The 15,846-nt window shown below is 40.0% G+C and overlaps 1 protein-coding gene across 2 annotated transcripts; it reads right to left on the reverse strand.

Annotated features, from left to right (window-relative positions):
* Nucleotides 1–3,174: 3,174 nt before the first annotated feature.
* On the reverse strand, nt 3,175–14,958 carry ca5a (carbonic anhydrase Va). 2 transcript variants are annotated; one of them, XM_037254737.1, is made up of 7 exons: nt 14,461–14,958; nt 11,316–11,513; nt 10,285–10,403; nt 7,881–7,976; nt 7,550–7,612; nt 6,882–7,040; nt 3,175–5,363 (listed from the first exon to the last, which is right to left on the reverse strand). In XM_037254737.1, the coding sequence occupies exons 1-7, from the start codon at nt 14,603–14,605 to the stop codon at nt 5,214–5,216; spliced, it is 930 nt and encodes a 309-aa protein (XP_037110632.1). In that variant the 5' UTR covers nt 14,606–14,958; the 3' UTR covers nt 3,175–5,213. The 2 variants fall into 2 exon arrangements, with proteins under 2 accessions (XP_037110632.1, XP_037110631.1); XM_037254736.1 differs by lacking the exon at nt 14,461–14,958 and adding an exon at nt 11,603–11,807.
* Nucleotides 14,959–15,846: the final 888 nt, after the last annotated feature.

Consider the following 15,846-nt stretch of genomic DNA (forward strand, 5'->3'; position numbering starts at 1 on the left):
CAGCTTTGTAGTGTGAGAGAAGGAGCTGTGCTTCGTCAGTTGTTGTCAATATGAGAACATCACTAGGATAACTTTCATGAGCAGCTAAATAGAATCCCAGGCTGAGTGAATGCTGCAGCTGCTGCTCATACCATCTTTGTATGCCAGTAGGCGGGGTCACCAACGGAAACTTACTGTGCAAGTGATAAGCCCCGCTGCGGTTAAAACTGACAAGTACTCTTCCACACTCTTCCTACTCACTGAAGTAGACACACAGTTGCACTTCAGGTAGCTCCAGACAGGTCATTTCCTGTGCTCAATCCATATATATTGGCCGGAGGGCGCTCTGCATGCCTGGCCTCCCAAAGCCTGAAGAATGTAGGATAATCATATCAAGTGAAGCCTCCAACCAAGAGACAGAAATACACTATGATTCATTCATTTAATTTAATGCACTCATTTTAATCCCTCTAGGATGAGGTTTCATTTACTCTACACTGACTCATCCCACATTTGTCAAATTCTAAATCCATCCGACCGCCCACCCGCCCGCCCGCCCGTCCGCCCGTCCGTCCGTCCGTCCGTCCGTCCGTCCGTCCGTCCGTCCGTCCGTCCGTCCGTACATCCATCCATCCATCCATCCATCCATCCATCCATCCATCCATCCATCCATCCATCCATCCATCCATCCATCCATCCATCCATCCAGCCATCATCCATCCATCCATCCATCCATCCATCCATCCATCCATCCATCCATCCACACTGACACCGATGAGTGTTGCGCAATTTCTCAACCTAACATGCATGTTTTTGGACCGTAGGAGCAAGCTGGAGTATCCAGAGAAAATCCACGCAAACATAACTATTAAACTCTGTGCAGGAGTCGAACCATGCTGCCATGATTGAATAAATATTGCTTAAAATAGCGAACGTGTTATTGAAGAAATGTAAATGTAAATGTATGTGATCACCCCAATGTCTCATGTGATTTCAACAATGATCTTTTTTCATGCAGCTATGACCTTTGGGCTCCTGAATAAGTCAAACAACACGCCCACACTTCCGTTTAACAATTGCAGTTATGAGAGACATTCATCTGCGACGATGAGAAAACCCAAATCCAAGTCACTCAACTGTGGTATGACTGTGGTATACATTTGCATACTGTAGGTGCCTCCAACATCCCAAAGAATCTGAATGATCTGACACATCAAAAAAAAAGCTTTGCCACAAATGATGTCCATTCATTCTAAATCAACAGTATGGCTAATGTTTTTTTATTTTTTTTTATTATTTGGCAATAAAAGCTGAATGCTTCTGTGAAATTTGCTGACGATTTTAAAGACCATGTATGCATGCTTTAATTCTTTATACTTTGTATGATTTGATCCAAAAATGTCAGAGAGGTTTTATTAAGACACCTGGGAACCGTTTTAAACTGATATTTTAAAGATAAATTATGTCATTTAAAATCGTAAAATGAAAATAGTCTTTGCGTTACTAAAGTATTTGAAGTTGTTGATGTGACGTGGATAACTGCAATTATCAACACATACACACACAATACATACAAATACACAATCAGGCCTCATATTCAACAATCAAGGGAAACCCAGAGGAGACTGAAAGCTGCGTCCCGGTAGACCGCGAGCCTTCGACTCCACAGCGAAACACAACAAACAACCTGCAAGGTCAGCTTCAACGGCCACTGTTCTAGTTGGAATGCAATACAGAGTAGTAGCACACCCAGCTGTAGTAACAGTGTAAAGGAGTTCATAAACAACCCACCCTTTGGACCCCAGGTGTCTGGGTGGGGGCCACTAAACATCCCTTTCTTGTGTCAGGGGGGCTTCAAAGGTTTCCGTGGGGATTTCTCAGATAGGCATCGACCAACATTTATTTTCAAATTTGTTCCTGCTTTGATTGAGGCCTTTGATTTGTGAGTCATCCGGAGAACAATGGGGTTAGTTTGGGGGGAAAAAGAAGTAGAGGGTAAAAAAAATCCCCCCGCCCTCCCAAAAAAAAAAACCCAAAAAACACCCATTTTAGGCCCATCTGTAAAACATTGAGTGTTGGTGTTTTGTCTGCTGTACATTGAATATAAAACAACATTGCCTTTGGGTAGCTGCATGATATTTTGTTTTGCTGGGGTAAATGTTATTAATTTAAAAAAAAACAACCTATGTACAAATTCCCACGAGGTAGCAAGTGGAGGATTATGTTGTTATATTTTCCCAGTTCTTTATCTTTACTGCTCGCTAATAGTAAGTGCTAATAGCAATTACCAAGAGACTACCTTCTCAGTTCAACTATTTAATATATGCCAGAAAGAGGAGCCTTTTCTGTACGATTGCTTGTGACAATGTGTGACCTTGCAGTCTTGGAATACACAAAGAAATTTCACAGCAAGATAATGGCACAGCTCAAGCTACCTAGCTAATCACCTTATTAGAGGCCTACTCTAACTGTGTAAAATGCTGTGGTGGACTCCATGGATCTCAAAGATGAACAAGACATTCTAAGAGTCAAAGCAGGGAAAAAATAAGTCCTGACTTACAAGAAACCGTCTGTGACAGAGCAAATACAAGTGATCCGTGTTTTCACATATTTATTTGGATATGCTCTAATTCTTATATGTTAGCAACAGAAAGAAAACACAGAGTTTAATGAAGTCTTGGAGCAAAAAGTCTGAACAATATTTTCACGTTCATGTGATAGTTAATGAAATTCTATTTTCCTGGGAAACTAAAAAATGTGATAGCGCTGTATGATTTCAACTTGTACTTGTGAATAGTATATCAAAGTGTGAAAGAGTTTTTTGTTTTTTTTAATCATATAAGGCCACATTTTAAGTTTGAAAATGTTTTTTGTTGTTATTTTCTTTCGAATTTCTTGAATGCTAGCTTCTGGCTAGAAACAACACAAGAAAGGCAGGTTAGAAATATTGATTCAACATACTATTTAGCCATTTGTATTCATATGCAGAACAATTTTGAGGAAACGCGAATCCTTAATTAATAATAATAATAATAAAAAAAGAGTATACTGATCAATTATATATTCACAACATTGAATGCACATTATGGATTTTTCTTTCTTTAGGTCCAACAATTTTGGTCAGGATCATGTTCAGTGTATTTAAAACCACAGCATTGAATTGTGATAAGATTACAAAAAGAAAAATCACAGACACAAAGTTATTCTTGTATTCCACATCAATGTATTGCTATGACATGAAATAATATCAATTTTCTATTCATCTCCATATGGATTATCAACAATTTGTTATCATACATTCCCTTAAAAGCAAGGGCCTCAAGAAGTAAAGCGCTCCAGGAATGTTGACTGCCTTACGAACAAATAAGCAGCCATAGTATGTATGTAGTGCATACATAGAAAGTGTGCAACATATAACATGACTATGGACATTCCGTGATGGTCGGACTAAAATACAATATGGTTTGTAAGAGCTGCAGATGATAAAAGGCATCATGAATGTCAGTATATGATAATGACAGCAATTGATTTGTAAAAAATAAAGCATGCTACCTTCGTAACGTCAGACATATGTCATACATAACCTGTAGGCCCACAGAGTCAAAAATACATTGAAATCATCATTGAATAAATGTTGATTGTAACAAAAGAAGCTACTATACAGTCATTGAGATGAAACAAAATTGTGTTCAGATAGGCATCAAGGAAGTTTTGCATAAAATGCCATGATACATGAAGACAGTCAAATGCATCTGCAAAACACATAATCAAGGCAGTGATGTGTTGCATTAGATGAAAAACCACAGACAATTATATCAACACAAATTGTTTTGATGCACATTTGTATACCAGAAATATGTCCAGCATACAGACCACCTCCACTCATGACCCGCTCATCGAGGTAAGTATGTAGCCCTCATAACATCTATGCCTTGTCACTCGGGCCCCAAAAAGGACCTACTGGCGAGATGGCTCAGGGCGGGATTCTGTGCTCCTAAGAGAAAAGGCTACTTTCAAGAGAGGAGGGGGGAGTCATCTTGGATGGTAATGTTGGGATTCTAATGACAACCGTGAGTGCTTAGCTTTTCTTCATCTCAAATCACGATGAACAGTCTGCGTCATTTATGATCACAGTCAGACACAGTCTTCAAATAGAAGCATTTTTGTCCAGAAAGTACCCAAAGAACCGTTTTCTACACTGTCAAACTTCTGTCGCCTCATCCCAAATCCCCTCTGACCCCCATTTTGTAATCTGCCTCACTGTGTTTGTTCTACACACTGTCTCAAAATCTGTCCCACTTTGCCAAATATTGCATAGTAAGCTTGACCCCTCAAGGCACACTTGTTGGATATGATTGAGAGTTGGGGTTGACTACTTTTAAATCTTCAGCATTGGTAAAATAGTTTCAAAACAACTAATAATAAAATGACTACACAAGGAAGCGGGTGACGCTTCCTTTTAAAAAGCCTTGAACAGGCCTTGAGTGGTGGAAACTATCACACCGAATGTGGCAGTAGACGTAAACACAAGACTTGTGAACAAGGTCATTTTAGACCACTGTGGAGATTCCTTTTTTCAATTACCCCAACATGATGAGGACAATTTGAGGCTCTGCAATTCAACTGTGGAGGTCCGCTTAACAGAAATCAAGGAACTGTACTAGATGAAAATATCCATATGGCATGTGCGAATATATGTGTTCTGATTAAATGCCAATCAATGTTGCTTAACAACTTTTACTTTGTTCTGCGGGAAGCTTGTCAAAGTCAGTGTAAGTAAAAAACAAAGACTCAGTATAAAATATGACGTAATGTAATCCACAGTGTACAGTACTGTCCATCAATGTGGTGGAAAAAAATTGGTGGTTACTATTATACCGACTGTGGCCACCATTGCTTACCTTAAGCTGCTTGATTTGATAGAAACTCTTAAACATAAAATCATTAAAGTGCCAATTGAAAATAAATACAATTGAGGTGAATATGTATCTGTTAAACTACAGATTTCACCTGTTATTAGTTTGTAAAACCAATAGCCAAAAAATTAAATGGCATTTTTGAAAGCTACCCTGAAATAAAACTTTCCCCACATCCTTCCAGTACCATTTGTAAATGTAAAAAAAAAAGAGAGCTACCGTTTGGACTTTAAAATACATTTCTATGATCAAAATACACCAACTGTAAGAAGATGCAACGCACTGCACTTGGTGGAACCAGTGGGTGTGCTGATCATCTTATTCAGACGGCAATTCCTTCAGGAAGGGACTAAAGGAGGAACGCACAGTGCGACCCTGTAGGGGCTGCTGCACACGGAAATTGTTCACCATGCTCTTCTGAACCTCCTCCTCAGCCGAGGTGAACAGAAGGCTCCGGAAGACAGCAAGCTTGGAGGGGGGACAAAAGGCAGAAATTTCACATGAGCAGGCATAATTACTTATATCAACACTTTCAGGATTTCAAATGATACTGGTTAGAAACATTGTGACATCCTAAAAAAAGTAAGAAGCAGTTCAATGAAGTTGATGAATGGCAGCAAACACACATTATTTAGGCTGACACTAAAATGTGTAGTATGGGGGGGCTTGATTACTTAAGAGGGCATCATCTTGAGCATCCTCAACATAAATCAACATGGTAAATATAACAAAATCAAACTCTACTTATTGGGGGGGTAATAAATTGTTGCCCCCCTGGTCTGCTCCAAAAGTGCAACAACAACCTAGGTACCAATAGAAGACAAAAAGTGGACAGCTTTTGACGTCACAAGAAGCTTGACGGGCAAAGCACTTTAACGAGGTTCTGAACAAACATCAGAACCGCATGTCCGGCATGCAGAAAATGACCAGCGTTTCAAGGTAGAGCCAGACTTTGGCGCCGAACTAATTAAGCAACTTCTATTCAAAGGTATTTGGGGGAAAAGGTTAAGATACCAAAGAGGGACAACTTGAGCGGTTGTAAGAACTGCCGCAGAATTATAACTTTAGTGAAAAAGAAAATCACCGTGCAGCATCTTACAGACAGAGACAGGAGACGAAAAGCAGAAACAGGCGTCATTGACCAACTATTTGCGCGACACATCATTGAACAATGCAAAGAATAGCAGAGAGGATTTTTAATAGATTTGAAAAGGACCAACTCAAGAATGTATGGATCCACTATAGTGGACCTCATCAAGACATTCTATGCATTTCAAATGCAGGTTAGTCTATCTATTAGGTAAGAAAGAAAGAAAGAAAGAAAGAAAGAAAGAAAGAAAGAAAGAAAGAAAGAAAGAAAGAAAGAAAGAAAGAAAGATAAGGATGTGCAATGTCAGCATTGCTGACTGACATTGTTATGACCTCGGCGTTGGGCTGTATGACAGAAGACAAAACAAGAGGTCCGAATGGAGACATTTTCCCAACACCGTATTTGGGGATTATTTAACGGCACAATTACATAACCCAAACAATAAAGCCAGGGATGCATTGAGAATGCTCACCAACATATGGAAGTCTCAATAAAATAGAAGGACAAAGCTCAAGTCATATCAGAGCTAAGTTCTACAGACTCCATGATTGTGCCGTGAACTGGAATGAAAGCCAATTAGGAAACTGGCGCCGTTACCTGACACTAATTAAGAAGCACTTGGTGGTGTTCAGTCAGTGTATGTATGATGTTTCTCCCAGATCGGAGTCACCACACAAACTAACAGCTGAACTTCTATTACAGTACTTGTGCTCATTCAGCATCGTGTTGTCTGGAGACCGGATTGCCCTGTGGCGCCATGCTGCCTCTCACAGGTTAGTCTTAGTACTGCAACAAACATCTGGTATTGGGGACCAGCATTGTCAGTGGAGATTTTATGTGTGGGACATGGGCGCTAAAAGGTGATGTAAATTTTGTAAACTGTCCACCTCATGTACCTGATCATGGCTAACTTCTATGGGCTGCTTCATGACGATCCAGGTGACAGACTCTGTCAGAGGAGGTGTTGTCAGAGAGCCGTGATACGTCCAGTAATCCTCAGTGTTGTCCGGCAACAGGCAGCCAGGGTCAAATTTTGTAAACTCTACCACACTTCCCTACAGACACAGAACACAATTAAGGCTATTTTCAAATACAAATGTTATTTAGTATTCAGCGTTAGTATATTAATGCAATTTGTGGAGACTTTATAATGATTAATGATTATTTGTAACTTAATAATATGATTCGAATAGGCATGACAAGCATTACATGATTGCACGTTTTAATAATGCATTACCAACAGTCATATTTGATGGCATGATTGAATGAACAACTGGATTGTCGCTTAGTAATAAGTAAGACGCATGAGAGCATGTCAGTCTCCTGAAAATGATACAACCATGTATGTGACCTTCATATACATTTACCAAGCCACTTTATTAGGTACATCTGCAAGATCTAGTAACAGGTCAAATGTGAGAGGTGTAGACATTTTTTTCCTAAACAAGGACATTGTCAGAGAGCATTTATTTTTGCGTATACGTGTGTGTGTGTGTGTGTGTGTGTGTGTGTGTGTGCGTGTGTGCGTGCGTGCGTGTGTGTCCGTGTGCAATAGTGGATTTACCTTGTGTCTGATTGCAGGGAGAGCATCCACCAGTTTCTGCAGGCCATTGTGTCTCTTCCCCACCTACACAAGTGTAGAGTTGTTTAGATTTGGGATGTGTATGGTACATCATTGGGTCATTCTAAACGCTTCAAATTTTGTAGCCCATGTCGAAATTCTTTTACCATATGTTGTGTAGTGCTAGGTAGTAGTAAAGTCACGAGACAATTTAGCAGGAACAAACAAGTTATTTCAGACTCAAGTCAGTAGCAGCCAAACTAAGCTCCTTTGACATCAAAACAGGAAGTAATTGTGTTTCTCACTTCTTTCTCAAAGTAAAATTGTGTGATACCTTGAGAAAGACTCCAATAACCCCAAGGCCATTGTCCTCCATAACTGCCTCCTCAAACAGACTGTACTTATCAGAGTTCCAGTGGACCAAGTGAAGCTGTGAACACAAACAGAACACACGTCAACCATTAGCTTCAAAGCAGGTGCGAGGGGCAATAAATTATGAACTCAAGCTTTTCTTTGAGTCCCTTGGGTGCATACTCTCTGACCCAGATACTGTACAGTAAGTACTTTGTGACTAATCGGAGCCACTGCAAAAAGTTACGGCACATATTGGTCCGCATGAGTCTTGCGATTACAGGTTATACTTTACTACACAGGTGTCAAAGTCAAGGCCCGGGGGTCAGATACGGCCCGCCACATCATTTTATGTGACAAATTGTGCATCAAATCCGTGTGTCATTACTAGAATTGCAAATTGTCTTCACTTTTAATAATATCTTCTTTTTCATTTTTTAATATTTGACCAGTTTTTACTCGTATGATTTGAAAACGAGTTATTTGTCAGTTTGTTTTGTAGCTTTTACTCTATATAATATGAGGTGCTCATACATTTATTTAGGTTGACAGTCATAATGGCCCCCCGAAAGAAGCTATGACTACAATGCGGCCCGCGAAAAAAAATGAGTTTTACTAGGTGTGGTAGCAGGGAGACGTCTGAAAATGCATGGTATTTATTTTGACTAATTTTGCCCCTCTAGGCCTCATCATCGCTGCACATTGAACTCTTTATTCTTGTTTTTACAGATAAGACCCTGTTGATATCATATTCTGAATTTTTATCTTTGCAGACATGCAAATTGTGACTAATCATCAGCCTTATCTTTTTCTCTGATTTGTTCTAGCCTATGTTGTTACTTGTTTATTTGTTATCTGAGCGATTCTGGGACCTTGGGTATTGAATTTCTTGCCATTTCATCTGGAAATGTGTGTTATGAGAATAATATTCCTTGAATCCTTGAAAATAGTCTTTGTTTGACCCTGTCAGGGAGGTACTGTTTCGTGTAGTTTATAGTAGTAAACTGACTTTTTCTGGAAAAAAAATCACGCTGTGATTTAACTAATTAAGGAAACCAAAATGCTGTATTAGTTTAAAAAAAAAAACAGCTATAATGAGTTAAAAGCAGATGTCAAAATGTGTTCAATGCACTGTATTAATTTAAAAATGAGCTATAATGGGTTAAAAGCAGATGTCGAAATGTGTTCAATGTACGTACAGTAAAGAGCAAAACTGACAATAAAAGGGGACTCATTTTATAATTTCTTAAAACATGACCAATAATTTAAATAACTGATTTAAAAGCTGCGATCAAAGGTTGTATGAGTAGTACAATGAGTAGTTTTATGACAATGTTATTCTGGTTGTAAACCTTAAGTGATAAGTTACATCAATGGGACTAACAGTACATTCAGAAAAGAAAAAAACTACTCACACACACACACACACAAGCCAACCCCCAAGGAATTTGCAACACATTAACGCAAAGGTAGCATTCCTAGCATCGGCGATTTGGGTTTGGCGAAGGACATATACAGGTGGAAGACGCACCCATAACTGTAGAAAATTGCAGCAGTAGAAACACACTTCGTGTATCAGTTATGCAACGAGTAGAAAAGATTCATTTCAATGTGAACAAAACACAAGATTAGGTTATCAACCACACTTTTTGTTACTTAAAACGGAAGTCAACCCCAAATTATTTTTGCAATGTTGTATGCGTCCTCACTAGTCTAAACATGGTATTTACGTATAATAATATTGCATTTGTGGAATAGGAGTTAAGCAGCAGAATTTTGTCTTAGGTCACAACCAATCACAGTTCAGCTTCAGGAAACTGGTAAGCCTCATCGTTTGAATGTTATTAACAATTAACTAAAGTTCACTTATTAATTAACACTCAAAAGCTAACACATAATATACTGTAGCTAAATGAATGTCTGTAAGAGTGATCATGACTTGCATTCAATAAATTTTTTTTACCACTCATTGTGTTAGGACAGCGGGTGAGCTGAAGTCCTTCCTATCTGACTTTGGGTGAAAGGCAGAGTACACAAGATTCGAACCCAGAACCTCTCAACTATGAGGTAGACGTGCTAAACACTGCTATAATGTTCTGCCCTAATCATTTCATACTATGTTTATATTAATAGTTATAAATATTATTATTCTTGTTTATGGACGTTACTTAAACTTGCTGCACTTGACGTCCCATTTTGGTTCATACATTTGTGCCTTTTATGCATTAATGTGGCACATTTTTCCACAGAACAAAAAGTAAGATAATCACTGTTGCTCATACGTACGTGCCACCATCGAGTGGAACTTCTAAGGTGAGCATAATTTGCTCTCCTGACCACAGCAAAGGACTAATAAGGGAAACAGCACAGTAAAGATTGTAGCATACCTCTGCGGCGAATAACCTCCTGTCCACGGTGTGCTCCGACCCCCAGGCGTTGCTCTCACCCCAGTGGAAGTGAAACTGGCACAGCCTAAATTTGTCTTGCAAAGGGCCCCCTTGCAAAGCTGTGGCGGCAAATGAGAGGACATACTATGTTGACATTAATGCGAAAATGTAACAATGACAAGTACAAGAGCTGACAACCTCACATTTGACCTTCTTCCAACACACACGTGGCTAGTAAGTAAAGCAGCTAGCAACATCAATGAGTGCATGAATGTAGACACTTCTTGCTTGGACATAAAGTTATAATCACTGAAAGGTTGCAACTGTAAAATGTAAATAGAACTAAAAAGGAACCTGAATACTGATTTGACCTAGCCAAGCCGGTGTCATATATAATTTAGAATTGATTCATGTTTCAGACTAAGACAGCTTTATTATATGAGCCATTGCGCAATCTAATGAGATTGAATGAGTTCAGGAGTTGGATCAAAAATTCTGCCTTTTACAAAGCTAATAATGCTCCGTTTTGATAATTGTATTATAAAGGGCCAATTTGTCGTAAATGACAGTCTGTGGTCTGTTAAATAGAGTAATCAAATGTTGTTATCCACATCTTAATCTTTTCGTTTCCCCAGCAATATTTTAAGATCATAATACAAAGACACCAAACATGTGACCTAAATCAGTGATCTTTCTTTTTAAACACATTAGCACAAGCAATCTGTGACAAAACATTTGTTATCGGTCAGTTTCATTGCGCAAGCCCGTTATTTTTTTGTGAATGAGTGACACAGTTACAGTCACATGACAGTCACAGGTCCACATGCTGGTTTTGTATCTGTGTTTCTTCACTGTAACGTTACGTTCATATCTGAGGCGATCTTTGAGAGAGGCTGATAGAGGAGAGCATCTTTTGCGCATGGCTAAAATCTCAGTAAAACTACTGTGGAAATGGCAAAGAGACAAAAGTTCAATGATCCGCTTTATTTTGAGAAGATCGACTCGTGAAAATTGAGCAGAAAATCACTTACTTGACTTGTCCGTAGTGTCATCATATTCAACCAGGAAGGAATAACCATTATTCCAGATTTGTTGGCAAGTTGTTGGGTCATAGTCAGCAATCAAAGGTTTCAACTGGGAATCAAAGACGCTCTTGCGGACGACAATATCAATCGGCGACTGGCGGGCACCTCCGGGAATCGCGAGGGGTCCTTGCCACATAGGGTGCACTGCATAAGGGAAGGGGTGGTTAAGAGAAAGAGGAGAAATCTGTTAAAAGAGACAGTACCCAGAAACACAAGACAAAGAACAAACCTACTTTCCATGTTGTATTCGGCTGCTTCCTGCATTGATACACAGCAGTCCATTTTAAAATAAAGTTTTGACGATGTCACTGTGAGAAATGACTCAGTAATGTTAAAAAAAACACATAAAGAGACTGGCTTCTCGGGCCGCTTGGAATAACTGAATGCAAAAATAGCAGCTGAGTAAGTCATTCCACTTCCTTCTAGCCGTATATTTCTTCCTTAAAGGTAATGACTAAATAAGAGCCAAGTGGGCTGGCTGTACAGAAAGTGAGTGACGTGCGGAATGTCCTGGCACGCCCCCAGCTTCACTCCACAGGGAGGGGAATCGGACCGGGAGACCCCTGGCTGGGACAAAAAGCCTTCTCAAGGACCAGACTAATTACACGAAAGTCAGCTTTTCCCTGCCGGCCTTCTTGTGATCGGATCTTTCCCTGAAAATCACGGAAAACAAATGGCAGCGTATAGGAACAGACGCCCGAGCTGCCTCAAGCATGAGCGAGAGCATCGACAGGGTAACAAACAATCATTGTGGTGCAGCTGCCAAGTATTCAGAAACAAACGCTGATTGTCTTCATCTTCAATCATGCAGCACAAGGCTTAAGGTTTCCGCTGCGAGCAAAGCTTAACAGGTCTGACTGGGAGATGACCTTCATCTCCTTAAGCCTTTCGCGACTCCTCCTGGGAGCACTTGGCTGCCTAATTCTGTTATTGCAACGGTGCGAATGACATGCTTTCAAAGCTTTTCACGCTGTGCGGCTGCTTGGAGTCATCGACATCACCAGTCTTCCTCACCACAAAGCAGACAACAGAACGAGAACAATGCTGAAAATAAATGGAACTTTATAAACTGTAACGTGCTGTATGTAAGATTAGTTTTCTGAGCCTGCCATGTGTGGAAGCAAGCTAAACAGCAAGAAATCGTAACTACTTATTGTAGTGTAACTCTCGGATTTCGCTGTCTCTACAGTTTGTCTTTAGATAAAAAAAAAAGACTGTCTTTGCTTCAGCAAATAGTTTTTGTGCCAAAAGAAACATACCCCGAATTCTGTTTCTTTTTATATATCCAGCTTTCTAGCTTGGTTAATATGAACTTGATTTTATAAGTACAGTACTGTACGTCAATGTAGCTACAAAGAATGGCAATAGCGACCTCTGCTGCCTTACGTGGTAATTACACGAAGCGGGAGTATTGTCTGATCAGAGTGAGACGTAGAGGGGGGAAAGGCATTCATACTTCAATTCAGTCATGAAGTATTACAGTACGGGTTATGATTTGCTCTACTAATATGAGCTTGATTTTACAAGTAGAGTACTGTACATTAATGTAGCTACAAAGAATAGCAATAGCGACCTCTGCTGCCTTATGTGGTAATTACACGAAGCAGGTGTATTGTCTGACCAGAGTGAGACAGAGAAGGGGGGGAAAGCATTCACACTTCAATTCAGTACAGTGAAGTATTACAGTACGGGTTATAATTTGCTCTACTCGCGGTAGTAGGCTGCATTAATAGCTACCGATCCTTACCGCCGATGCGCAGTTGTGTAAGATAGTTATTAGTTTTGCTTTGCAGTCAACACATTGCACTTATCTTGCTTGCTAATGCCTTGCACTTAAATCTGCAGTAACACTCATCTCTGTTAGAAATAAAATCAATGCAAAATAGCACAAACAATCTCATTGGGGTTGCAAATGAGCTGGAACCTATCCCAGCTCACTTTTGGGCGAGAAACAGGGTGCAGTCAATGCAAAACAACCATTTGCACTTCTGGACAATTTGGAGTCTTTATTTAACATTCATGTTTTTGGCAGGAAGCTGGAGTACCCAAAGGAAAGCTACGCAAGCACAGGGAGAACACGCAAACGCCACACAGGAAGGCCAGAATCGAGCTACACCCCCCCAAACCTTGAAACTGTCAGAAAGATGTGCCGAACCCCAATCCTGTAAATTTGGTTTTGTACACACAGAAAATTTCAATGGGCAAATTAACGTTTGAAGTATTTAACCTGACAACATAAGGTGCAGCGATGAAATCTGGTACAAATTGTATGTCCCAGTAAATAGTTAACCTCATATCAATGTGCTTTTAAAAGAGCAGTCAGAACCGGATTTACCATGAGTCTGCACTGTCCTCTAAAAAGAATGAATGATTGTGATCATTTTGTTTGTAGAAACAAAATAATTCAAGAAAACATTATGTAGAACAATATGGGTTACAAATTGCATCCTATGTTAGTTCATGTGAAGGTACCGTAAGCCCTTTAGCCTTGGGGGAGGTGAACTCATGCATGATTTGCCTCTGAGTCAGACACCTTGAATGAGACTGCCCACACAGGTTCAAGTTGGCACAAGAAAACGAGAAAGGCCGGTTTATGGGTGTGGCAAAAAAAGTTGCCGACATTTCTCACGGGGGAGTTTGTTCGCATGATTTGAGTCTGGGTTTAAAATGCTTCGCTAGCAACATGCTCAATGTGTTGCTGCAGTGTTCAGAATTGAATGGAGTCCAAAATACTGGACTGTGTGTAGTCAAACGTCAGTCAAGGTCTACCCAGAAACACGTCATAGTGATGCTTGTGAAAAGCAAAGCATCCTGAATTGTAGACAGATAAGGAGATTAACTACACGAGCTCATAAAAGGACGTCTGTATGCTACATGTAGTGATCAAAAGCTGGGGAAAAACATTGCGGTATCAGTGACATGCCTTCCAAAGCCAGTGAAAACAAACATTTGGTCCGAGTTTTCCAATATACTCTGCACGTTTCCAACATCAACAATGCTGCCGATTGCCAGCATCTCTCTCTCACACAGTAGAATGGACACACAATTCCCAAGCATATCGTGGTGTTTTCAAGAGCAGGTACATACTCACTTTGCGACAACACAAATCTACTTGAGCACGCTGTCAGATTACATCCTCGAACTGGAGTGAGCCGCAAACTCTTGCTGGCGTGTCTGAAGAGCTGTCGGTGAAGCTGAGAAGCCAGAGGTCGAATTACTGATGATAAAGTCACCATCTTGATGCGAGCCCGCGTTTCCTCTTTCTAATCTAACAAAAAGCTTTCCGAACCGACAGCTAACCACTGTTGTTGGTAAACTAGCCCAAAGTCAACTGTCAGGTAGACATGAAGGCTTCACTGACGGACGGCAGGCTGCTTCGGTGTGTCTGCTTCCGTCAGTGAGGCGGGGAGAGGGCAGTTTTTCCGTCACGCGCTGCCTCAAAAACACATGGAGAGAGAGAGAGAAAAAAAAACGATCAGATGTTTGTAGAACGCCTCTACGTTCGAAGTTTCTTAAATGAAAGCAGATAAGTAGAGCCGTTGAGACGGGGTGGCCAGGACCCCCTTCCCAGGAAAGGACTGTTGACTACAGACGTAATGGGGAGGGTCTGCGTTGTCGACCAATCAGCGTCGACCTCAAAGGGGAGGCAGTGTCAATATAGTGATGGTTGCATAATACATACAAATATGACATCTTAAAATCGATTTTCACTTATTGTTGAGATAAGACCATTCACTTCTTTTCCAGACGTATTGTAAAAAAATGACCACTTTAATTATGGAAAAATATGAGCACGTCTGCTTTTTTATCACTACATCATAGACATCAAACGCATATACGTATTTCATTTTTTCACAATACATTTTGTCAATGCTTGTCTAAAAGAGGGTTTTAACCATCATAAAAAAAAGTGATCCCCCCCCCCCCCCCCCCCCCCCGCACAAATGGCTTTCTTGCATAAGAACTACAATTCAAGGACAGCATATGACTGCCGAACAGCAAAGTGCAATAATTTATTTTGTGGATTTTCAACCAACTCACTCAAAACTTATATTATTTAGGTACTATGTCCTGAGTGTCATTACAAATCCACAAAATTATTTGAAGTTGTAGTATAGGTCAGTATAAGCCCCAGTGAAAGTGGATTAAGCCGTGTCTATCATGCAGTGATGAAAGTTGATATTAAAACAATACAGAGAAAACGGACCGGGCCGGCCCGCAAATGGCACAAATCCGTGTATAATTGACGGACATGGAAATATCTTGAATTTTTAATTTGTAGTCCAAAATGAAATTTAAAAAAATACATCAATAGTGCTGATAAACCTTTAGTACACAACACCTTTTGAGTCTTCTCTATGAGAAGTGCTACTTACTTATCACTTGCTCATCCTGGTTGCTATTGTCATTCTGTACAACTCTGAATTTTAATCCTTTAACACTGTAAATATTTACTGGAATAGCATAAATGCATACA

This window comes from Syngnathus acus, chromosome 6, assembly GCF_901709675.1.
Source record: "Syngnathus acus chromosome 6, fSynAcu1.2, whole genome shotgun sequence".
Classification (NCBI taxonomy): domain Eukaryota; kingdom Metazoa; phylum Chordata; class Actinopteri; order Syngnathiformes; family Syngnathidae; genus Syngnathus; species Syngnathus acus.

What these genes read in the sequence shown, in the direction of transcription:
- ca5a (XM_037254736.1), bottom strand. Translation starts at nt 11,780, where the DNA reads ATGACTTACTCAGCTGCTATTTTTGCATTCAGTTATTCCAAGCGGCCC. An exon ending in TGACACTACGGACAAGTCAA is followed by an intron (nt 10,404 to 11,315) that starts GTAAGTGATTTT and finishes TTGCCGCCACAG; the next exon opens with CTTTGCAAGGGGGCCCTTTG. An exon ending in TTATTGGAGTCTTTCTCAAG is followed by an intron (nt 7,613 to 7,880) that starts GTATCACACAAT and finishes ACACTTGTGTAG; the next exon opens with GTGGGGAAGAGACACAATGG.